This window comes from Bombina bombina, chromosome 7 (genome assembly GCF_027579735.1).
Source record: "Bombina bombina isolate aBomBom1 chromosome 7, aBomBom1.pri, whole genome shotgun sequence".
Classification (NCBI taxonomy): Eukaryota; Metazoa; Chordata; class Amphibia; order Anura; family Bombinatoridae; genus Bombina; species Bombina bombina.
In genome coordinates this window covers 513,176,924-513,202,164 of record NC_069505.1, presented here as the reverse complement: position 1 = coordinate 513,202,164, position 25,241 = coordinate 513,176,924, and the positions used below count along the sequence as shown (strand labels likewise).

The following is a 25,241-nucleotide window of genomic DNA, read 5'->3' as shown; positions in this document are numbered from 1 at the left end:
GTAGCTGGCTGACTAGTTAACAGATCTCTAATAAGTCCATTAGTTTCATGGCATAATTAGCTACGCTGAAATAATACTCCTGAACCTAAGCTGTTTTTGTATATGGTTAAAGAAGGAGTAAGCATTAGCAGAACCATGATTATGCATGGGGACCACATTATAATATACCTATTTAGGACAGCAATGACACAGGGCATGTTAGCCGGTTGCAGGCAGGAAAACACCCAGGGACACAGGAGAGTAAGCGTATTAAAGTATATGGCTAGTCTATATAGTTTAGCAAAATTTGCTAGCGCTATATGCTAGGGTTAAATAGTGAAATGGAAAAAGCTGTATTGGGGATTAAATTGCGTAAAATAAAAGTAATATTGGTAACAAGCAATACAACAAGCATATTACTCCTTCATATATGTATAAGTACATCAACATTTTTACTATAATAAAAAATAACCTTTAAACTAAACCCAACATTAAAAACATATATATTGAGGTCAAATAACTTTGCCAACCTGCCCGGTCTGCATCCTGATCTTGGACTTGTCTTCTTCATACAACTTAGAAAACAAAAAGAAACCCTGAGAAGAAGAAGAGCAAGACAACCAAAAAACATTCATATAACTCTATTATGAACAGTTAAATCTTTTCCCAAGTCCATGGTGAACCGAAGTAGGGGAATTACAACGTACATGAATTATATTGGGCTAATGCCCCCTGACCTGAGGTCAAGCAAATCATGAGTATGTCCTTCTTTGGCTTAGTAGACATAAAATCCTATCCAAAATTAGACGAGAGGGGCATATGAGAGCCAAGGAGCATTAGGTATCAGAGAAAGTATAGGGGATCTGTTTCTAGTATCTCTAGAATCTAAAAACTACTGTCTGGAATATCTTAACTTTTAACATAAATTCTGTAACATCATATCCCAATATCTCCCTTAGATTCTCAGCAGCTAGAGAGAACTCCACAAATTACACCTGATGACATGATATAGGGCGAAAAGAAATACAAGATTAAGGAAATATAACATATGTGTGAGAGGATCTAGAGTCATTGTTTGGAGGCTGTCAATTTAGATACATGTCAATAAGCAAACACTTAACTCTGCACAGAATCTGTTCTAAAAACTTTCCTACACAAAGGCCTCTAGTTACTAATTACATATCTTTTTTTTAAAAAAAAGCTAACTATTAGATCGCTACACAACAGCTATATGCTACATCCATAAACATTTAACAAATAAAACATATTATAGGATCAGATGAAGAGATCATTGTCCGGTAATTGAAACCCAGTCTTAACCGATTTGTGCTTTATTAGAACCACTCCAATTCTAACCTATGCCATCACGAGTCCGGATTAAGGTACTGTGATATAAGTCCCAGTTCTTGTCAATATCAGCGACAATGTCTAATGAAGATACCCGAGTGAACTTTGCTACATACCAGGTCAGACAAACCGCTGTAGCAGAAATACTCTCTTTCTCGTTCGGGAGCTCTGGAGCAATGTACCACCGCAAGAGTTCCGCATGTCCCTCCTGGTAGCTGGCTGTATTCTCCGACCAAGGGCATGGAGATGAGAGGGAGGCTGCCACTTTCTCAATTAGAGCTGGGGTGAGGAAGGTCAGTTGCGGATAGACTGGGTATACTACTTCTGGGAGCGTGATGGTACTCTTTCCTCGGGACTCCAGCAAGACTGCAGAGACGCGATGTGGGTGAGTTGAGGAATATGTCTCTGAGCGGTGCACACTGGCTACTGCTGTGAATTCATCCGGAGACCAAATGTTTACCGGTTGCTGGATGTCCCCAAGTACTAGAGCCACTTCTGTAGCCATTAGCTGCTCCGCGACAGCAGCAGAAGGAAAGATCTCAACGGGTACTACCTCTTCTTCTTTGTGGGCTAAGTTAGGATCGGTTAGATTAGTAACAGGCACTCTCCATTGTGCGCACAGGGAACACATGGCGTCCGCCGCCTGGGAACAACACCAAGACCCCACTGCATCACTCCGGGTAACAGGGGCACCAATGCTGAGATCGTGTGAGTTTGGAAGAGGAACTTCCAGTGGTAAGTGGTCTCTGTCATTTAGCGCTTCAGTGCAGGCCAAATAGTGCCAATCTAGACGGATAGACAGCTCTTCTATAAGTAAAGCAATGAGATCCATCTGTGCTTCGGCTTTCAAGATAAATTGCGCTAAAGCAGGCCTCAGATATGGTGACGTCACTTATAGCAATGGCGGTTTTCGCGCTATTAGTTCCTTCAACTTGCAGGCTAGCCATTAATCCTGAGCAGACATGGCTCTATTCCCATATATCACTCCTTCTATGCGCAATTATTTGCAGGTCTGTGGAATCCTTGGGGTGTTTAGAGGTCCAGTAAGGCTTTGGCACTCGTTATTTACCGTCTCTGGTCTGCCCTCCTTGCAGAATGCGATCTGGCATTAGGAAGACGGTAGAAGAGTCGTAAGTCATATAAATCTTACTAGTCTTGGATCTACTACAGTCCCAGTTACTTTTGTCTGGCAGCCTGTATCCCTGATAGCTGTTTTTTAGCTTCTTTTTAGTGTTATATGTGGGAGCTCTGCAGAGATGCGTCCATTCTCTTTGCTAGTAGGCTCCGCCCCCCCTACTCAACTTTTTTAAAGAGCAGAAGAGCATAGAAACTGAAGTGCTATTGTCAGCACTGCTGGAAGTTGTCATAAGATCATTGTTCCTTATATAAACAACTCGCTCCTGCAGGACCAGCATATTCTATAGTCCTGTATATAGAAGTGAAGACAGGAAGCAGGAATCCCTGCAAATGCAGGCTGTTTAGAATTAAGTACACCCTCTTTGCACAAATAATACATGTACTTCTGAAATGTGTTTTGTATATGTATGTGTGTCTGTATGTATGTATGTGTGTGCATATGTGTGTATGCATATATATTTGTGTGTATTTATATGTACTCTATATGCTTGTATGTATGTGTGTGTATGCATGTATGTATGTGTGTGTGTGTGTGTGTGTGTGTGTGTGTGTGTGTGTATATCTATCTGTATGTATGTATGTATATATGTATATATGTATATGCATGTGTATGTATACTATATGTATGTGTGTGCATATACATCTGGTACTCTTCTTATACACAGGTACACATGCTTATACTCATTATGGAGCAGTAGCATTATATATATATATATATATATATATATATATATATATATATATATATATATATATATATATATATAATATGGAATAGAACAAGTTCATGAAAATCATAGGCAGTAATCGTGATGCATCGCAATACATCGCCGAATTGAATTGTTACCATGTAATCAAATCGTGAGAACAGTGAAGATGCGCAGCCCTATAAGATACATCCGGTGGCTTTTTTTTCAAAGAAATTCATTCCTACCAAGTTAAACTATGATGTGGGCAATAAAGAACTATTGGCTATAAAACTTGCTTTGGATGAGTGGAGACATTGGTTAGAGGGTACTAGTCAACCGTTTTTCATCCTCACTGACCACAAGAATCTCCTGTATCTCCATAAAGCTAAACGCCTCAATCCTCGTCAGGCTCGGTGGGCCTTGTTCTTTTCCAGGTTCAATTTTGTACTTTCCTATGTTCCTGGTTCCAAGAATTTCAAGGCAGATGCATTATCCAGGCAATTCCAATCTAGAGAACCTACTCCACTGGATTCTGAACCCATAATACGTCCTGTCAGAGTTCTGGCTCAAGTATCCTCTTTTCCTGTACAGGCCTTACGTTCAAATCAAGACCAGGTACCGTCTTCTTACAAACTTCCTTCTGGGATCCTGTATGTACCCAGTAAATTACGTCTTAGGCTTTTACGTTGGGCTCACGATAATAAATCGGCAGGTCATCCTGGAGCACTCTGAGACTTAAGCAGCATGTTTGGTGGTCCACCATGAGGAGGGACGTTAAGGAGTACATTGCCGCTTGTAGCTTTTGTGCATCTAATAAACAGTCCACTCATCAACCGTTTGGATTGTTACAACCCCTTCCAGTCCCTCATTACCCTTGGTCCCATATATCCATGGACTTTGTTACGGATCTTCCTGTTTGTGTTGGAAATACGACCATTTGGGTAGTAGTGGACCGATTCTCCAAGTCTGCTCATTTCATTCCTCTTCCTGTATTGCCTTCTGCTCAAAAGCTTTCTGAACTTTTTGTTCTTCATATCTCTCGATTACATGGATTACCTTCTGACATAGTTGGGCTATGTAGCTTTTGTGCATCTAATAAACAGTCCACTCATCAACCGTTTGGATTGTTACAACCCCTTCCAGTCCCTCATTACCCTTGGTCCCATATATCCATGGACTTTGTTACGGATCTTCCTGTTTGTGTTGGAAATACGACCATTTGGGTAGTAGTGGACCGATTCTCCAAGTCTGCTCATTTCATTCCTCTTCCTGTATTGCCTTCTGCTCAAAAGCTTTCTGAACTTTTTGTTCTTCATATCTCTCGATTACATGGATTACCTTCTGACATAGTTTCTGATCGCAGTGTTCAATCTGTCTCTCGATTTTGGAGGTCTTTCTGTAAGCACTTCGGAATCAACTTATCTCTTTCTACTGCACATCATCCGCAGTCCATCGGACAGACCGAGCATGTAAATCAATCATTGGAGTCTTATCTCAGACACTATGTAAACCATCAACATTCTAACTGGTCACAGTTATTACCTTTAGCAGAATTAGCTCACAACTCTCACTTCAATTCCTCCTTACAGACCTCACCTTTTAAGGCAGCTTATGGCTTTGAGCCTAGAACTTTTCCTATGATTACCAGTTCTACTGAAGTTCCTGCAGCAGATCGCATGGTAAAAGATCTCAGTAATCATTGGAGAGACATCCGTCAACATCTACTCTCTTCTTCCATAAAGTACAAAAGATATGCTGATTGCAGAAGGTGTAAGGCTCCTTTACTTCGCACTGGAGACAGGGTACGGTTATCCATCAGATTCATACATCTAAAACAGCCTTGTACAAAATTGGGTCTCAAATACATTGGACCTTTCCGAATTGTCTCCAAAGTCTGCTCTTCAGCTTATCATCTGGCCTTACCCAAAACCCTTAAGATCCATCCAGTGTTTCATGTTTCTCTTCTCAAGCCAGTAGTTAAGAACCGGTTCTCCATCAAACTGAAACCTCCTCCTCCGCTCTTTGTAAAGGGGACTTCGGAATTCGAGGTCAGTCAAATCCTAGACTCCAGGTTACAGGGCAATCGGTTGTACTACTTAGTCCATTGGAAGGGTTATCCTATTACTGAACGGTCTTGGGAACCTGCCTCTCATGTTCATGCTCCTGCTCTTGTCAAGTCTTTTCATATGAAGTATCCTACTAAGCCTGGTCGGGTCTCCCGGAGGGGTACTTGAGGAGGGGGCACTGTCACGCTCCGCTTTCGCCTTCTGGGTTTCCGGCTGAGTTGCCTAGCAATGTCCCATGCTGCTGACGTCAGGCTGGGTTCATATCCAGGTGACTCGATCCTCTGGTGCCCGTTTGTGTGTTAATCTCCTGTGGCTTTTCGTGAGTACTCTGAACTGTTTGCTATTTGCCTTCTGTTACCGGACCTCTGCCTGATCGACCTCGTTGTTTGCCTACTCCAATCCTTCTTGATAATTTGTTATGAACTTTTTCCTGTCTGACCACGCTGTGTTTAACCCTCAAACTGCCTGATTACAAGTTGCCAAACTCTACATTACTGACCACGCTGTGCTAAACCCTCAAACCGCCTGATTACAAGTTGCCAAACTGCATTACTGACCACGCTGTGTTTAACCCTCAAACTGCCTGATTACAAGTTGCCAAACTCTGCATTACTGACCACGCTGTGCTTAACCCTCAAACCGCCTGATTACAAGTTGCCAAACTCTGCATTACTGACCACGCTGTGTTTAACCCTCAAACTGCTTGATTACAAAGTTGCCAAAATCTGCATTACTGACCACGCTGTGCTAAACCCTCAAACTGCCTGATTACAAGTTGCCAAACTCTGAATTACTGACCACGCTGTGCTAAACCCTTAAACTGCCTGATTACAAGTTGCCAAACTCTGCATTACTGACCACGCTGTGCTAAACCCTCAAACTGCCTGATTACAAGTTGCCAAACTCTGCATTACAGACCACGCTGTGCTTAACCCTCAAACTGCCTGATTACAAGTTTCCAAACTCTCAATTACTGACCACGCTGTGCTTAACCCTCAAACTGCCTGATTACAAGTTGCCAAACTCTGCATTACTGACCACGCTGTGCTAAACCCTCAAACTGCCTGATTACAAGTTGCCAAACTCTGCATTACTGACCACGCTGTGTTTAACCCTCAAACTGCCTGATTACAAGTTGCCAAACTCTGCATTACTGACCACGCTGTGCTTAACCCTCAAACTGCCTGATTACAAGTTGCCAAACTCTGCATTACTGACCACGCTGTGTTTAACCCTCAAACTGCTTGATTACAAAGTTGTCTTAATCTGCACATTTGGTTCTGTTGTGGTCTATTCCTGAACTGCTTGATTATAATTTCCAAGTCTGTGGTTTATTCTTCTGCTATTAAGTTTTTCATTATTCTATCCAGAGGACTCAGATCAACACTGCTCCATATCGTGAGTACCTAGTTTTATAGAAGTTGTCGTGGGGTCACGTGTTATTGTAGGGTGTTATTTTAGTTCGCCCTAGCATTTGGGTCTTCTTCTGGACATTACCTAACCTGACAATGTCCCTCGTGGTGTGTAGATTATCAAATATTGTTCATCTTCGTGGTAAAAAAATTGATTGAATAAAATTAAATTGATTGAATAAAAATAAAAAGTGAAAAAAATCCAGAATCGAATATAGAAAATACACAAAATAGTGCAATAATACTAAAAATACAAGTGATATGTGATTGAAACAGAGCTCACCATAAAGGAAACTCGAGCAGTGCCTTCCTCAACGTGTTTCGGCCCTGGCATGTGCCTTTCTGAAGATCCTTTATTTGTTGGACATATATGGGACTTTTTGGACTTTTTTTTATTTTATATCAGTATCTGGGCAGTTAGATCACACCGTTCTGTGGGGGATAGTTATCAACGTGTCAACTTTCCTGCCTTCACCGGCCCAATACGCCCGCCTAAGCTCGCCTACCATCGCCGCCGCGGACCTGAAAAAATTCTCCTAAGTTATCAATAAATCTGTCAAAAAGCCGCGCACCAAGTACGGGGCGATGAGCAATGGACTGTGAGAGTTATCACTCATCCGATCTCGCTGCTCTTCGGCTTTTTTACAGCTTTATTGCTAGCCTGTCACTAAGCACCCACACTAAACTACACTGTTCTACCCCCTATACCGGCACCCCCGGAGCCCCCCGCAACTCAATAAAGTTACTAACCCCTAAACCGCCGCTCCTAGACCCCGCCGCAACTCTTATAAATGTATTAACCCCTAAACCGCCGCTCCCGGACACCCCCGCAACCTACATTATACCTAGTAACCCCTATCCTGCCCCCCCCCCCTATACCACCGCCCTCTATAATAAAGTTATTAACCCCTATCCTGCTGATCCCGCACCTCGCTGCAACTAAATAAATAGTTTAACCCCTAAACCGCCGCTCCCGGACCCTGCCGCAACCTATATTAAACTTATTAACCCCTAATCTGCCCCCCCTACACCGTCGCCACCTATAATAAATTTATTAACCCCTAAACCTAAGTCTAACACTAACCGTAACACTCCCCTAACTTAAATATTAATTAAATAAATCTAAATAATATTTCTATTATTAACTAAATTAATCCTATTTAAAACTAAATACTTACCTTTAAAATAAACCCTAATATAGCTACAATATAAATAATAATTATATTGTAGCTATCTTAGGATTTATTTTTATTTTACAGGTAACTTTGTATTTATTTTAGCTAGTTAGAATAGTTATTAAATAGTTATTAACTATTTAATAACTACCTAGCTAAAAGAAATACAAAATTACCTGTAAAATAAATCCTAACCTAAGTTACAATTAAACCTAACACTACACTATCATTAAATTAATTAAATTAATTACCTACAAATAACTACAATTAAATACAATTACATAAACTAACTAAAGTACAAAAAATAAAAAAAGCTAAGTTACAAAAAATAAAAAAAATAAGTTACAAACATTTAAAAAATATTACAATTTTAAGATAATTACACCTAATCTAAGCCCCCTAATAAAATAACAAACCCCCCCCAAAATAAAAAAATTCCCTACCCTATTCTACATTAAAAAAGTTCAAAGCTCATTTACCTTACCAGCCCTTAAAAGGGCCTTTTGTGGGGCATGCCCCAAAGAAAACTGCTCTTTTACCTTGAGTCGTCTTCACTCAGCCGAGCCACCGCTGGAACTGAAGAGGAGATCCGGAGCGGCAGAAGTGATCCTCCAAGGGGCGCTGAAGAAGTCTTCCATCCGATGAAGTGATCCTCCAGGCGGCGCTGAAGAAGTCTTCCATCCGGGCGATGTCATCTTCCAAGCGGCGCTGAAGAAGTCTTCTATCCGGGCGATGTCATCTTCCAAGCGGCGCTGAAGAAGTCTTCTATCCGGGCGATGTCATCTTCCAAGCGGGGTCTTCAATCTTCTTTCTTCAGGATCCATCTTCATCCCGCTGACGCGGAACATCCTTCTTTCCCGACGGACTACCGACGAATGAAGGCTTCTTTAAGGGACGTCATCCAAGATGGCGTCCCTTCAATTCTGATTGGCTGATAGGATTCTATCAGCCAATCGGAATTAAGGTAGATTGAACTCGCATTCTGATTGGCTGATTGGATCAGCCAATCGGATTGAACTTCAATCTGATTGGCTGATTCAATCAGCCAATCAGATTTTTCCTACCTTAATTTCGATTGGCTGATAGAATCCTATCAGCCAATCGGAAATGAAGGGACGCCATCTTGGATGACATCCCTTAAAGGAGCCTTCATTCGTCGGTAGTCCGTCTGGAAAGAAGGATGTTCCGCGTCGGCGGGATGAAGATGGATCCTGAAGAAAGAAGATTGAAGACCCCGCTTGGAAGATGACATCGCCCGGATAGAAGACTTCTTCAGCGCCGCTTGGAAGATGACATCGCCCGGATGGAAGATGGTGGGTTTTAATGTGGGGGGGGGGGTTGTATTTTTCTTTTACAGGCAAAAGAGCAGTTTTCTTTGGGGCATGCCCCACAAAAGGCCCTTTTAAGGGCTGGTAAGGTAAAAGAGCTTTGAACTTTTTTAACCCCTTAATGACCACAGCACTTTTCCATTTTCTGTCCGTTTGGGACCAAGGCTATTTTTACATTTTTGCGGTGTTTGTGTTTAGCTGTAATTTTCTTCTTACTCATTTACTGTACCCACACATATTATATACCGTTTTTCTCGCCACTAAATGGACTTTCTAAAGATACCATTATTTTCATCATATCTTATAATTTACTTTAAAAAAAAATATAAAATATGAGGAAAAATTGAAAAAAACACACTTTTTCTAACTTTGACCCCCAAAATCTGTTACATATCTACAACCACCAAAAAACACCCATGCTAAATAGTTTCAAAATTTTGTCCTGAGTTTAGAAATACCCAATGTTTACATGTTCTTTGCTTTTTTTGCAAGTTATAGGGCCATAAATACAAGTAGCACTTTGCTATTTCCAAACCACTTTTTTCCAAAATTAGCGCTAGTTACATTAGAACACTAATATCTTTCAGGAATCCCTGAATATCCCTTGACATGTATATATTTTTTTTTAGTAGACATCCCAAAGTATTGATCTAGGACAATTTTGGTATATTTCATACCACCATTTCACCGCCAAATGCGATCAAATACAAAAAATCATTCACTTTTTCACAAATTTTTTCACAAACTTTTGGTTTCTCACTGAAATTATTTACAAACAACTTGTGCAATTATGGCATAAATGGTTGTAAATTCTTCTCTGGGATCCCCTTTGTTCAGAAATAGCAGACATATATGGCTTTGGCGTTGCTTTTTGGTAATTAGAAGGCCGCTAAATGCCACTGCGCACCACAAGTGTATTATGCCCAGCAGTTAAGGGGTTAATTAGGGAGCTTTTAGGGAGCTTGTAGGGTTAATTTTAGCTTTAGTGTAGTATAGTAGACAACCCCAAGTATTGATCTAGGCACATTTTGGTATATTTCATGCCACCATTTCACCGCCAAATGCGATCAAATTGAAAAAAAAGTTAAATTTTTCACAATTTTAGGTTTCTCACTGAAATAATTTATAAACAGCTTGTGCAATTATGGTTGTAAATACTTGTCTGGGATCCCCTTTGTTCAGAAATAGCAGACATATATGACTTTGGCGTTGCTTTCTGGTAATTAGAAGGCCGCTAAATCCTGCTGCGCCTCACACGTGTATTATGGCTAGCAGTGAAGGGGTTAATTAGGGAGCTTGTAGGGAGCTTGCAGGGTTAATTTTAGCTTTAGTGTAGAGATCAGCCTCCCACCTGACACATCCCACCCCCTGATCCCTCCCAAACAGCTCCCTTCCCTCCCCCACCCCACAATTGTCCCCGCCATCTTAAGTACTGGCAGAAAGTCTGCCAGTACTAAAATAAAAGGGTTTTTTAAAAAAAAATAAAAAAAATTTTTTTAGCATATTTACATATGCTAGGGTGTAGGATCCCCCCCTTAGCCCCCAACCTCCCTGATCCCCCCCAAAACCGCTCTCTGACCATCCCCTCTGCCTCATTGGGGGCCATCTTGGGTACTGGCAGCTGTCCAGTACCCAGTTTGCAAAAAAAAAGTGCTTTTTTTATTTTTGTTTGGCTTTTTTCTGTAGTGTAGCTTCCCCCCCCACACAGACAAACCCCCACCACCTTGCTGATCTTTTTTTTTTTTTTTAAATATTTAGGCATTTAAACATTTTTTATTAACAAATTTTCTGTAGTGTAGCGGTTCCCACCCGCTCCCTCCCCGTGCACGCGCCCGCCCCCGCCCTCCCGTGCGCGCCCCCGCTCATCCCCGCCCACGATCCTGCCCCCCCTGCACATAACCAGGGCCATCGATGGCCGCCACCCGCCTCCCAGTCCGGCTCCCACCCACCAACGCAGGGAGCCACCGATCTCCGGTGCAGAGAGTCTGCCAGTACTAAAATAAAAGGGTTTTTTAAAAAAAAAAAAAATTTTTTTTTAGCATATTTACATATGCTATGGTGTAGGATCCCCCCCTTAGCCCCCAACCTCCCTGATCCCCCCCAAAACCGCTCTCTGACCATCCCCTCTGCCTCATTGGGGGCCATCTTGGGTACTGGCAGCTGTCTGCCAGTACCCAGTTTGCAAAAAAAAAGTGCTTTTTTTATTTTTGTTTGGCTTTTTTCTGTAGTGTAGCTTCCCCCCCCACACAGACAAACCCCCACCACCTTGCTGATCTTTTTTTTTTTTTTAAATATTTAGGCATTTAAACATTTTTTATTAACAAATTTTCTGTAGTGTAGCGGTTCCCACCCGCTCCCTCCCCGTGCACGCGCCCGCCCCCGCCCTCCCGGTGCACGCGCCCGCCCCCGCCCTCCCGTGCACGCGCGCGCGCCCCCGCCCATCCCCGCCCACGATCCTGCCCCCCCCTGCACATAACCAGGGCCATCGATGGCCGCCACCCGCCTCCCAGTCCGGCTCCCACCCACCAACGCAGGGAGCCACCGATCTCCGGTGCAGAGAGGGCCACAGAGTGGCTCTCTCTGCACCGGATGGCTTAAAAAGGTTATTGCAGGATGCCTCCATATCGAGGCATCACTGCAATAACCGGAAAGCAGCTGGAAGCAAGCAGGATCGCTTCCAGCTGCTTTCCAAACCGAGGACATGCAGGGTACGTTCTCAGGCATTAACTGCCTTTTTTTTGAGGACGTACCCTGCACGTCCTCGGTCGTTAAGGGGTTAATGTAGAATAGGGTAGGGATTTTTTTTATTTTGGGGGGCTTTGTTATTTTATTAGGGGGCTTAGATTAGGTGTAATTAGCTTAAAATTGTTGTAATATTTTTTAAATGTTTGTAACTTATTTTTTTTATTTTTTGTAACTTAGCTTTTTTTATTTTTTGTACTTTAGTTAGTTTATGTAATTGTATTTAATTGTAGTTATGTGTAGGTAGTTTATTTAATTAATTTAATGATAGTGTAGTGTTAGGTTTAATTGTAACTTAGGTTAGGATTTATTTTACAGGTAATTTTGTATTTCTTTTAGCTAGGTACTTATTAAATAGTTAATAACTATTTAATAACTATTCTAACTAGCTAAAATAAATACAAAGTTACCTGTAAAATAAATATAAATCCTAAAATAGCTACAATGTAATTATTAATTACATTGTAGCTATCTAAGGGTTTATTTTACAGGTAAGTATTTAGTTTTAAATAGGATTAATTTAGTTAATAATAGAAATATTATTTAGATTTATTTAATTAATATTTAAGTTAGGGGGGTGTTAGGGTTAGTGTTAGACTTAGGTTTAGGGGTTAATAAATTTATTACAGTGGCGGCAGTGTAGTGGGGGGCAGGATAGGGGTTAATAAATTTAGTGTTAGACTTAGGTTTAGGGGTTAATAAATTTATTACAGTGGCGGCAGTGTAGTGGGGGGCAGGATAGGGGTTAATAAATTTATTATAGGTGGTGACGGTGTAGGGGGGACAGATTAGGGGTTAATAAATTTATTATAGGTGGCAACGGTGTAGGGGGGCAGATTAGGGGTTAATACATTTAATATAGGTTGCGGCGGGGTCCGGGAGCGGCGGTTTAGGGGTTAAACTATTTATTTAGTTGCGGCGAGGTGCGGGATCGGCAGGATAGGGGTTAATAACCTTATTATAGAGGGCGGCGGTATAGGGGGGCAGGATAGGGGTTACTAGGTATAATGTAGGTTGCGGCGGTGTCCGGGAGCGGCGGTTTAGGGGTTAATACATTTATTATAGTTGCGGCGGGGTCAGGAAGCGGCGGTTTAGGGGTTAATATGTATAGAGTAGCTTGCGGTGGGCTCCGGGAGTGGCGGTTTAGGGGGTAATAACTTTATTTAGCTGCGGCGGTATAGGGGGGACAGCTTAGGGGTGTTTAGACTCTCTATGGTCAGACTCCCATTGATTCCTATGGGACCAGGTACGCTGGGCCGGAAAAGTGCCGAGCGTACCTGCTAGTTTTTTAATAACTAGCAAAAGTAGTCAGATAGTGCCGCACTTGTGTGCGGAACATCTGGAGTGACGTAAAAATCGATCTGTGTCGGACTGAGTCCGGCGGATCGAAGCTTACGTCACAAAATTCTACTTTTGCCAGTCTCTAGCCTTTGATAACTAAGGCGAATCAGCCTCGCCACAAATACGCTGCGGAATTCCAGCGTATTTGAGGTTGACGGCTTGATAACTACCCCCCTGTATGTCTAACATAGTAGGATCCTTCCAACAACATTGTTTTTAATATAGCTATTTTATATATAGCTATTTTATATATATTTTTTATAGGGTACCCTATTTTGTTGTTAACTTTTTCTAACTAATTTTGATGTTCAAATAAATGTTATATTTTATATATTGTATACAGTTATAATATAATTATACTTTCTATTTACGTTCTCACTTAGGCCTATTTGTGGTGCTCCCTTTTTTCTATACAATAAATTATTTATTGAAACAAACTATTCCCAAACAATATTCAACACTTCTATGTTTAACTTTTGATTCTCAAATGTTATCACTTTTTGAGTAAACTGTCCCTATAAGACAACTGTCACAGAATATTTTCTTTAGCAGTTCATTACCGTTATTGCTTAAGTGAAGTTCTTCCTGAGGAATCCACTGGATACCACTCACATATGGCTCCTTTCCCTGCTCAATCTTTGTAACAAGTGAAGGTTTCACATGAACATATCCTGTGAAGACATAGATGTGGGGGTAATTGCAGTAGAGAGGGCGAGATGAGCTCAGGGCAGAATAAAATAAATTAGCTTTCTATTTTGATCTGGACACAATGTGGGAAAGCAGAAGACTGTATGTCATTAGCTATTGCATGCATACATTTTACACCTTGTACTGTATAAAAAAAAAAAAAACTGTGTCCTGACCATTAAAAGGGAGTTACTGGACTAAGTCATAACTGGTGTATGTATGAGAGTGAAATAACTTTTTTGCTACAGAACTTAAAGGGATATAAAACACAAAAAAATTCTTTCATGATTCAGATAAAGTATATCATTTTAAACAACTTTCCAATTTACTTTTATTATCAAATTTGCTTCATTTACTGGGAGCTAACTGAACACATCAGTTGAGCTATTGACAAATGGGATTTATGTTCAACCATAAGAAGAGAGATGTACTCAGCTGAGACAGAACAAAAGCTAGAATAACTTCCGTGCCTGTTCATTTTCAGTGCCACTCAGGGTGCACACTCTTTTAGCACACATTGATGCCTTTTCACAGAGAACAAATATCCTGTAGCATATCAGTCTGACTCTGCCCCATGACAGTCCAGCACTGAAATACCAGGCAATTCCTCTCTGAACAAGAGAAAGAACAACCCCACACAATCGTTTCAGCCTTCTATGGGCCTTGTCAGTGAGGTGCAGTTGTATCTCTTTAAGGGCATCTGTGCACGGGGTCCATGTCTGGTTTCCCCGATTACTCTTAGGGAGACTCAAGAGCAATTTGCATACATAAGAAAAGAAAGAGAGATGCACTCAGCTGAGACAGAACAAAAGCTAGAATATCATGTAGCATATCAGTCTGATCCTGCTCAATGACAGTCCAGTGCCGAAATACCAGGCAATTCCTCTCTGAACAATAGAAACAGCAACCCCAGACGATCGTTTTTATATTTATGCAAATTACTCTTGGGTCTCCCTAAGAGTAATAGGGAAACCAGACGTGGACTCCTTGCACACATGCCCTTAGAGAGATACAACTGCACCTCACTGAAGAGGCCCACAGAAGGCCGAAATGATCGTCTGGGGTTGTTGTTTCTCTTGTTCAGAGGGGAATTTCCTGGTATTTTGGTGCTGGAGTGTCATTGGGTAGGGTCAGACTGATATGCTACAGGATATTTTGTTCTCTGTGAAAAGGCATCAACGTGTGCTAAATGAGTGTGCTCCCTGAGTGGCCTGAAAATGAACAGGCATAGAAGTTATTCTAGCTTTTGTTTTGTCTCAGCTGAGTGCGTCTCTTTCTCTCTCTTTTCATATTTATGTGCAACCATCAATCAACAACTAGCTCCTTGAGCCTTGATTTTCCTGTCTCTTTAATCACTGAGCTAAGTAGCAGTGGCACTTGGAGAACGGTGTACAACACAGCAGGCTTCACATCGGGGTCCAAGCCCTCACATCCCATCACACACAGTATTTATCAATCGTTGATATATACCAACATGGTTATCATATAAGTTAGTTCAAATTACCTTTTGAATATTTCCGAAATAGTAATGAGTAGTGGAAGTGGCCATGCATTCGATTTATCAAGTGTGTCCCATAGGAGCCGGGGAGCCACTGGCTCCTAGAATTTTAACCCTGGCTCCTAACTTTTTGGGTTATTCTCCATATATCTATATACGAATACCACTGTCTGGCTCCTAAATATTCCTATTGGCTCCAAAATTGTAAACCGATTTGTCGACCCCTGGCTATGTCTACTAGTGCACTCAATAATAGCGGCATTGACGTAAAGGATTCTCCACATTTATGAAGCTTGTTTATGTTGATATTTGAAAATTACTTTATAACAATAGTTAAAAAAGGACTAAATTTGCTGGACAAGGAAAGTTTACCTTAAGAGGGAATCCAGACAGGAAGCTTAAACTGCTACTTATGTATATCTCACTATGATGAGGGCTTAGACAGTGAGTGTGCATTGTTTTGAATCAAGGGGACATGATATCTTCCCCTCCACCCCATTATTTTGATAGAGCATGCACCATTTTTGTTTTTGGCCACCCTGTCTAAATTGCCTAAGTGTATTAAAAAACATAAATTATGCTTACCTGATAATTTTCTTTTTTTCCGATGGAAAGAGTCCACAGCTGCATTCATTACTTTTGGGAAATAAGAAACTGGCCACCAGGAGGAGGCAAAGACACCTCAGCCAAAGACTTAAATACTCATCCCACTTCCCTCATCCCCCAGTCATTGTGCCAAGGAACAAGAAACAGTAGAAGAAATATCAGGGTGAAAAGGTGCCAGAAGAATAAAAACAAAGACGCCCCACATAAAAAAGACGGGTGGGGAGCTGTGGACTCCTTCCATCGGAAGAAAAGAAAATTATCAGGTAAGCATAATTTATGTTTTTCTTCCTAAATGGAAAGAGTCCACAGCTGCATTCATTACTTTTGGGAAAACAATACCCAAGCTATATAGGACACTGAATGCCAAAATGGGAGGGTACAATAGGCGGCCCATTCTGAGGGCACCAGGCCTAAAAAACACTACCCCACAAAAAAACCCTGCTTCGTCCGAAGTAAAAAAAAACAGGAAGGGGAAAAGGCCCCAAGGACACTGACCAGCAGATAGCCTGGAAGCCTAGCTAGAGACCGCAACTCAGACTCAACTGAGCCAACAGTCTTCCGGGAGAAACAAAGTAACAAACAAACCTGCACAACGGAGCGCCCTTGGGGTAGTTAGATGATTCTTAAAAGGTGTGAGTTAGGCACAAAATAGAGAGAGGGTATAAAGTTAATTTCCACAGTGGGATAACTATCTTTTATAGTAGATTCCAGACGGCAGCCATAGTTCCCTGTGTGTCTGCACACACACCCATGATCACAGGAAATCCAGAGAGGGAGCAAAAAAACAGCGCTCCAAGCCCAGAAAAAAGTTTAAAGTTCAGCTTTATTCCAACATGATTAAAAACATGCAAAATATGTAAAAAATGGTCAGCACAGTTGTGCAAAATACAAGTAAAAGAACAGGTGCAAAAAACAGCAAACGTTTCGTGCTTCACGCACTTGATCACTGCTAATTGCTAATCTTCCAGGAGACACCGTCACCCAACAGTCGATCTCCCACCACACACCCTTTACTACCGAAGGAAACCCCAGCCGAACTTCCAAAGGAACAAGGCAAGAAGAACCAAATAGAAACCGAAGGTTACCATAAACGTTATAAAAAGGAAAACCCTCAAAATAACCAAGCTCGCAAGACCCAAATGGGTCCTGACAACAATGGAAGGCAACTCCTAATCCAAATAGAAACCACAAAGTTTACAACCAGGTAGTAGAACAGAGAAGGTTTTCTCAACATCCTGCAAAGGATTGGAACAGCTGGCTAGCACACAATAAAAGTGCAAACAGCTGCAGCTGGTTTCAAAGGAGCAACCCCTCACTTGCCAGGCAGCAAGTCAACCAGTGCCTAGGGACAACTGAAAAATTCAGGCAAAATTACATGTAGCAGACCCAGATGAAGGTAAACACCTGAGTCAAGAACACGCAGACATCCATAGGATGACACAGAAGAATACTGCTAGAATCGGCTACCAAAATGTAAAGTGCTAAACCTCCATTGCAGAAGGCACACTCTAAGCAACCAAACCGCCAGACCTACACCTAGGTCTCGAAAAACAAGGAGAGCCCAGAACCTCAACGAGGACCAATGCATCCCCAAGATCCGAGAAGAACAACGGATCTCAGGACCTACCTCCAGCCGGGGAAACCCAAGCATTGGCAGGTCTGAAACCAGAGAACTCAAACAACGAGCGGCAAGAAAGCACCGCCATTACAACAGTGCTCGGATGACAACCATAACACCGCATAGAGACTGTCTACAAGGTCGTAGACCTAGAGATCTAGCTAGATCTAGCTAAAGGCCCAACATAGACTCAAGACTGAGCCAGCAACTCTCCAGATGGACAGAACAAACCAGAGCGCGTACCTCTCACCGAAATAGGGTAACCTGTCTGTCCCAACCTCCTGAAGACAGGAGAAGCCCTAAGATAGGGACAACATTTCCAAAATAAGGATATAACCCCCCCAACCAAAGGGGCCGGCAAAAAAGTCGGAAAGGACAAAGCCCCTGCCCCCAGGACACAGCCAGAAGCTGAACCGAGAGAACAAATCTCTAACGCCCTGAACTAGAAGGAATCCCCCGATATTTTAACTTGCTAGCACCAGACAAGGCGCCGTAGCTGCAGTTGTTTTTGCTAGCAGAGCAGCGAAACCATCACAAAAGTCCAGCCGACCAAGGGGCATCGCACCCAGAAAAACCTGGCCAATTATAATGGTACTCATTTATTGACCTCTGAATGAAGAAGGGCTGAGTCAGCCCTGCCATGATCTGAACCTGTGACCTTGTATCCTTTAACAGGCTTTCTTGTAGTCAGGGCATTTACCCACTGAGCTACCTCACCAGCCGGAAACAGATCAACTAGCCCAACCATAAGACACAGCCCAAGTTTCCTGGAACTGGGGAACCCCCTACCCACTCTATATTCTACAGTCCGGTACAACCTGCAATGGGATCCACAAAGGAGGCGCTGAGTGAGAACCTCAGCCACCGGAAGAACCAGAGCGAGGAGGTCTGAGCCCCCCAAAACGAGAACCTGGAAACTTAAATCCCCCATCTGATATAAAAGGCAGACCCCCGGGAGATAACCATACAATGTCCATAGTATACAATAGTAGACAATGAGAAAACTCGCAAGTCCCGCCAAGACGAGACCATCCCTTGCCAGAGTCCAATGCTCCAAGGAGCTAAGGAAGCAAAAGACAGAAACAAGGCCACTAGCGAACAAGGGGATACCTTGAGGACAAGACACTCGAACAAAGGCTAGTCTCCACATCCCCCCCACCTTAAAATCAGAGGAGAAGATGAAAGAAGGATGCGGAGCATCCTCCAGCTCCGGTGAAGGAACCCTAAACAGAGCTTGAGGAGACCACACTGCCCATGTCCCTACAAAGGAACAACTCCCGAAGAAAACCAGGTCCCCGAGGAATGGACGAAGTCCGACAGATCTCCAGAAGAGAACCACAGCAGGAACATGTCCAAGGACAATTCCAGAGCCTTAGAGGCCAAACCGCTCAAACGACGGTAAGGAGGCGCTAAACCCCCAAATCCTCCCAAGAGAGGAAAGAACTCTAGGCCCCGAGGAAATCGAAGCAAAAAGAGTGAAGCAGCGGAACTCCACTGACCCGGTCAATCAGCTTGAAGGCTGAATTAGGACTGACACAATCCTTCAAGCCATACGGATCCTTTTAGAGAGCTTAGCTGAACTTATAAAGAGAACACGAAGACACACAAATAATAATTGTGGGCACTCAGCGCCCCACCGGACCAGCCAGGCATAACAGGCGCCACGTGTCTGAATAAGCCACAGGACAGAAGATCTGAATCCCAGCAGGACCAGCCGCAGCTGGGGTCATAACGGTCAAGCTGCCTAAATCCTCCCACAGAGAGGAAGGTAAAACAGACAAACATATGACTAACGTGTCCCTTAACAAACTTCCATAGGTTAACGCCCAGGAAGAAAACAGGCATACCCGCAGGACCAGCCAAATGGAACCCTGATCTCCCAACAAAAAACTGGGAAAGACCTCAATAAGCAGACAGTTTGGAGATTACCTCATCCCCTCATGTCTAATGAGGTGAGCCATTCGAAGTAGAATACTGCGGGTTCCTGTATCCGTTAAGGATAGGGTCCTCTAATAACTAAAAAACGTGTCTGAGTAAAACGCGAAGACGTGCTATTCTGTAACGAAAGGCACAACACTCAGGAACAGCTGCACCCGCAGGGAACTGTATAGGCGCACGCAAGGCAAGTAGACCCGGGACAATCGGGCACAAGCACAAATGCAAATAAACGTCTGGACTTTGCAAACGCATAATCGCCAAAAATATGTGAAAGCAAAAACGAACTGCAACCTCCGGGGGGGAACAAGCCACCCTGTAAGGAGGGATAAACATAATCTGGGTCACCTGCATGTGTAGTAGTCGGGAGCGGTAAGGAAACTCACCTCTCGAAGGACAGAACCCCCAGAAGCGGATGGCTCAGCAGAACCCTGATTCCCCGAGCCCGAGGAACAGGGCGCTCTAATACGGCATATCGAACATAACTGATTGACTTGTGTCAACTGGGCCAATTCGCATTCTTCACAAGTCGAAGAATCTGAAATTTGAACAGTCTCAGCATCAGAATCCTCCATAACTAGATAGAGAATTAAATAATATGAACTAAAGAAAAAACTTAAACGGCACCTGACACCCACAATGGCTGGGGCACTTACCACCTCCTAGAACCAGACACTAGCAGACTCTAATTACTCAGTCGCCACACGGTCAGGAATGCGGAAATGGAAGACCAGAACGTAAACACATCCAGTCACAAGGTGAGCCGTACAGTCCAATGAGCGCGCCCAACCATAAGGTCGCATCACTTCCAAAGGCCTTTATGTTCTAGCCAAGAGCTCAGTTAACACTACACATAACCAGATTGAATCACATAATAAACATGATTAAAACCCTGTTCCATAATCCCCATCAGGAGATATTAACCCTTGATTCCAATATACCAAAAGGAGCCTCACTGAGGCCCTATAAATATACTTAATAAGTCCCACAAGATAGTACCTTACAGGAAACAAAAAGTTACAGTACATTCTGAAGAAGTAAAATGAAACAATCTTACCAGAATTTATGCCGTGAAACAGGAACACGGCTCTTCAAGTGTGACGAATAGTAGCAGCCTCATGGACTTGAGAGAAGCAGGCAGCGAAGCAAAGTTTGACAACACCGATTGCTAGTGGAGCTGTTAATATGAGTTGGGATGGTTTCGCAGAAAGACTCTTCCTGCATCTCCGGACTCTAACTTTCATACAGGCCCTCACTGAGAGACTGATAGGATTAATTAAAGGTCCTGTCCCATGTCGAAGAGTACTACCCTCCATAAGAGACAAAACAACTTCTGACACTTCTCTGCCAACCTCCTGGGACAAAAGACAAAGAATGACTGGGGGGATGAGGGAAGTGGGAGGAGTATTTAAGCCTTGACTGGGGTGTCTTTGCCTCCTCTTGGTGGCCAGGTCCTTATTTCCCAAAAGTAATGAATGCAGCTGTGGACTCTTTCCATTTAGGAAGAAAATAACACCTTATTTAAGGGACTAATACTGGCCTGGAAGCAGATAGCTAGGTTGTTGGGGGGGCTCACTTAAGATTGATCCAATTGTGTGAATATAGACTTTATGCCAAGGCTCTTAACTGGGCCTTTTCTGCAGTGGGGAACACAGGGACTATTGACCATTGGGCAAATGTTGGATCCTTAGTCAACACTGTTTTTCGTACCTACAGGCTCACCATTATATTGACAGTTTACTTAGATGAGACCCTACACTGAGGGACAAATCAAACTGGGACATGTTTTGCTCTTTGTATAAGCAAGGCCTTCATTCCATATCCCCAATGTATGATTTACTAGTAGAAGCTGAACCCCATGTGTTTAACAGCTGCAAAGGGATTAAAGACATAATTAATGTCAGCTCCACAGCTGGTGATTGGTGGCTATACAGATATGCCTTGTCATTGTGTCACCATATGAGTTAAGCTAGCTCCCAGTAGTGCATTGCTCTAGAGCGGACTTCAACTATGTATAACCTCTTTTGCAGGACTTAAACAGTTATATACAAGCAATAATGCAATATGAAAGTTTTGCAACAAATTAAAGGACCAGTCAACACAGTAGATTTGTATAATCAATAAATGCAAGATAACAAGACAATGCAATAGCACTTAGTCTAAACTTCAAATGAGTAGTAGATTTTTTTTTCTGACAATTTTAAAGGTTATGTCTTTTTCCATTCCCCCTGTACTATGTGACAGCCATCAGCCAATCACAAATGCATACACGTACCATGTGACAGCCATCAGCCATTCACAAATGCATACACACTTATTCTAGCACATGCTCAGTAGGAGCTGGTGACTCCAAAAGTTTAAATATAAAAAGACTGCACATTTTGTTAATGTAAGTAAATTGGAAAGTTGTTTAAAATGGCATGCTCTATCTGAATAATGAAAGTTTAATTTTGATTGAGTGTCCCTTTAAATAAAAAAAAATTGCACTTTTTTGTCCCTTAAACTGTTTTTTTGTAGTTTGTATCAGTGTTAATGCATCAGAAATGTGTTTTTGTGTGGATATGGTCATCTGCTATCTGTGGTCATGTGTGAGTTTGTGAATGCATGCGAGTCTGTGTGTGAATATGTCTTTATGGAAAAGTAACTTTTGCCATTTTTTACATCACATTTCACTGATAGGGATTAGATACTTCTCAATGGTAAATGAGAAAAATTATACATTTATGAGACGGATAAGGTCTTTGTTAGGACCCTTGTGTCCCATGCAATATTGTCCTTGTATAGTGTTGCAGGCAACATTTGTTTCTACAACTATTACTTACATCTTATAGAGGCACTAGACTAATTTGAAAACCAGGTCACATGCCCCTCTTAATAAATAGAGGAGCTCAGCTATAGCCCCTGGCCCCTGTATCTGCAATGAAGAGCCTATGAATCAGGGAACCACCCTTTTGGTGTTATATCATCACACACATCTATAATAGAATCACTACATGCAACCTGCACGGTGCACAAAAAGTAGACAGGATCTCAGCAAGATGATCAACCAGGGAAACATGTAAGGGAAGAGTATATAAGGCTATCTATCTCAAGAAGAGGGTGGTAGCCCACGGCAGAACGCTATTTTATTACTGAAGTGACTTTAGCCAATAGCGTGGTAGCTATCAGGCATAATGCCAGCTGGCCCGTATGGCTATTGGCTAAAAGGTGGAAATGTCACCTCACTGAATAATAGCATTCTGCTGCGGGCTGCCTGAAGCTATCACCAAGGTGAATGCTTCAGACAAATAAAGGAACTTTCAGCATGAAGTATTTGTTCGACTGGTAAATCCTAGCGTTTAAAAAAACACTAGGATTTACTATCACTTTAACAGGCAAGTGTTTGTGTATAATTATTTAAAAAGGGGGGAAAAGTAACATTAGGATATAAATGAATAAGAGACATGGCACCCTGGATCTGTCAAGCCCTGGTCAATTAATGATTTAACTTTAGAATAATATACCATAATAAAACACAACCCAATTCAATATCAATCCCAATTGTGTGCTTAAAGGGACATGAAACCCAAATTATTGCTTTCATAATTCAGACAAGAGCATGCAAATTTAAAATAAAAAAACAACAAAAAAACACATTCCAATTTACTTTTATTGTGTCATTTGTTTTGTTTTCTTGGTATCCTTTGTTGAAAAGAATACCTAGGCAGGCTCAGCAGCAGCAATGCATTACTGGGGACAAGCTGCTGATTGGTGGTTACACATATAGGCCTCTTCTCGTTGGTTCAGCTGATGTGTTCAGCTAACTTCCAGTAGTGCATTGCTGCTCCTGCAAAAAAGGATTCCAACAGAATGAAGAAAATTACAAATAATAGAAGTAAAGTAGAAAAGTTGTTTAAAATGATATGCTCTATTTGAAACATGAAAAATTTGGGTTTTATATCTCTTTAATTGTGATTTCTTCTCTGTCCTATCTCCTACAACGTATACAATAAGTTCTTACCTAGAGAACAGAGGGTTTGGTAATTCTCCAACATCACATCCTTATAAAGGGCTCTTTGTTCTTTGTTTAAATAGCCCCATTCTTCCTTGGAAAAATACATTGCAACTTCATCAAATTCCATTTCTTTCTTGAAAAAAATAACAACAACTATTAAACTACACATAACAATCAGCTTGATTGTGTGACAAATAAAATGTGACATAGTCTGCCTAATGACCAGGAGGAGCCCATATGAGTTTGTTTAGTTTCCCTTGGATTTGTGCCACGTGACAATATGATCAATCGTATTTACCGCCTCAGCGTGTAGCATGTTCCTAGTCATCTACTTATTGGTGAAACCTGAACAAGGCCAAAGACTCTAAATAACAATGACATATAACTAAAGAGGAGGGTGTGTATCAAAGGGACAATATACACCAATGTTCATAGAACTGCAAGGAATAGACACTACTATAAAGAAGAATTAAGAGCAGAGGTTTGTCTATAACAGTGCTAAGTGCTAAGAGAGGGTCTGCTGCATTACTTCTCTGTTAAAGTAAGATTTTCTGTTTAAGTAAAGCAGTTAGCTAAACAAGGGAACTTTTAAATTGTTTGCTGTGTAAGGGGTGCATTTTAAAAATAACTGTTTTTATTTAAGCTTGTTTCTAACCTTTTTTTTTGTTTGTTTCCTGTGTGTGTAATTAGGGGAGGAATGAGTTTTACCTGTGTGGGCCTACATAGACTATACATTTAAAGCAGTAACTAGTGGAGCCTGCTCTGAAAGGGTCACTGCATTGATTTGCTGTTAAAGTAAGATTTTCTGTTTAAGTAAACAAGGTAGTTGGGCAAACAAGGGTTTGGAGTAACCGGGGTAAATATAATTATTTTATATTTTTAAATTAAACCTTTTAGTAAAAAGGGGCTCATGTCAGGCATATTGTGGAACGTACTGATAGATTGTTAGAGGGATGTGGGTCTGATTCTGCAGTCATGGAACATATTGGTACTAATGAAGGAATCAGCAGGAGATGGAGAGTCCAGGGAGTTAGGTAGCAAGCTTAAAGCAAGGACCTCCAAAATAATATTTTTGGAGATATTACCAGTTGCTAACTCAGTAAGGCAGAAGGAACTAAGGTCAGGTAATTCAAAGTTAAAATCATGGTGTAAAAATAAGGGGTTTGACTTTTTAGAGGATTGGGCTGACTTTTCACTTTGGTACAATTTGTATAATAAGGATGGATTGCACCTGAATGACATGGATGCAGGTGTGTTGGGGGAAGGATGGTAGCACGTTTAGAGAAGCTTTTAAACTAGGCAAAAGGGGGGGGGTCAGTTAGAACACAATAGAACAGAGAGATTAGTCTGTGAATATGTCACACCTATAATATCTCAAGGAAGGGGTGACTTAAGAAATGTCACATTAGAAAGTATGGAGGAAAGCGCACCAAGTAGCAGCAGAAAGCACATGAAAATTAAATGTATGGCAACAAATGCAAGAAGCATGACGAGTAAAATGGGGGAGCTGGAGCTCTTAGTTGCAGAAGAGGACTATGATATTATTAGTATAACTGAAACTTGGTGGGATGATTCACATGACTGGGCAGTTAACTTAGAGGGTTATACTTTATTTAGGAGGGACAGGAATAATAAAAGAGGTGGAGGAATCTACATGTATATTAAACCTAACCTTAAACCTACAATA

General features: G+C 41.8%; 1 protein-coding gene across 1 annotated transcript in view; it reads right to left on the bottom strand.

Annotated features, from left to right (window-relative positions):
- The window catches only part of LOC128666924 (oocyte zinc finger protein XlCOF6.1), a 107,168-nt gene that overhangs the window by 39,819 nt on the left and 42,108 nt on the right, over window positions 1–25,241 (bottom strand). Inside the window, exons 2-3 of the mRNA XM_053721745.1 lie at window positions 23,561–23,687; window positions 13,777–13,887 (exon numbers count right to left, since the gene is read on the bottom strand). Of these exons, the coding sequence (XP_053577720.1) occupies window positions 13,777–13,887; window positions 23,561–23,681 (232 nt within the window). The 5' untranslated portion in view covers window positions 23,682–23,687. The remainder of the gene's footprint in view (window positions 1–13,776; window positions 13,888–23,560; window positions 23,688–25,241) is intronic.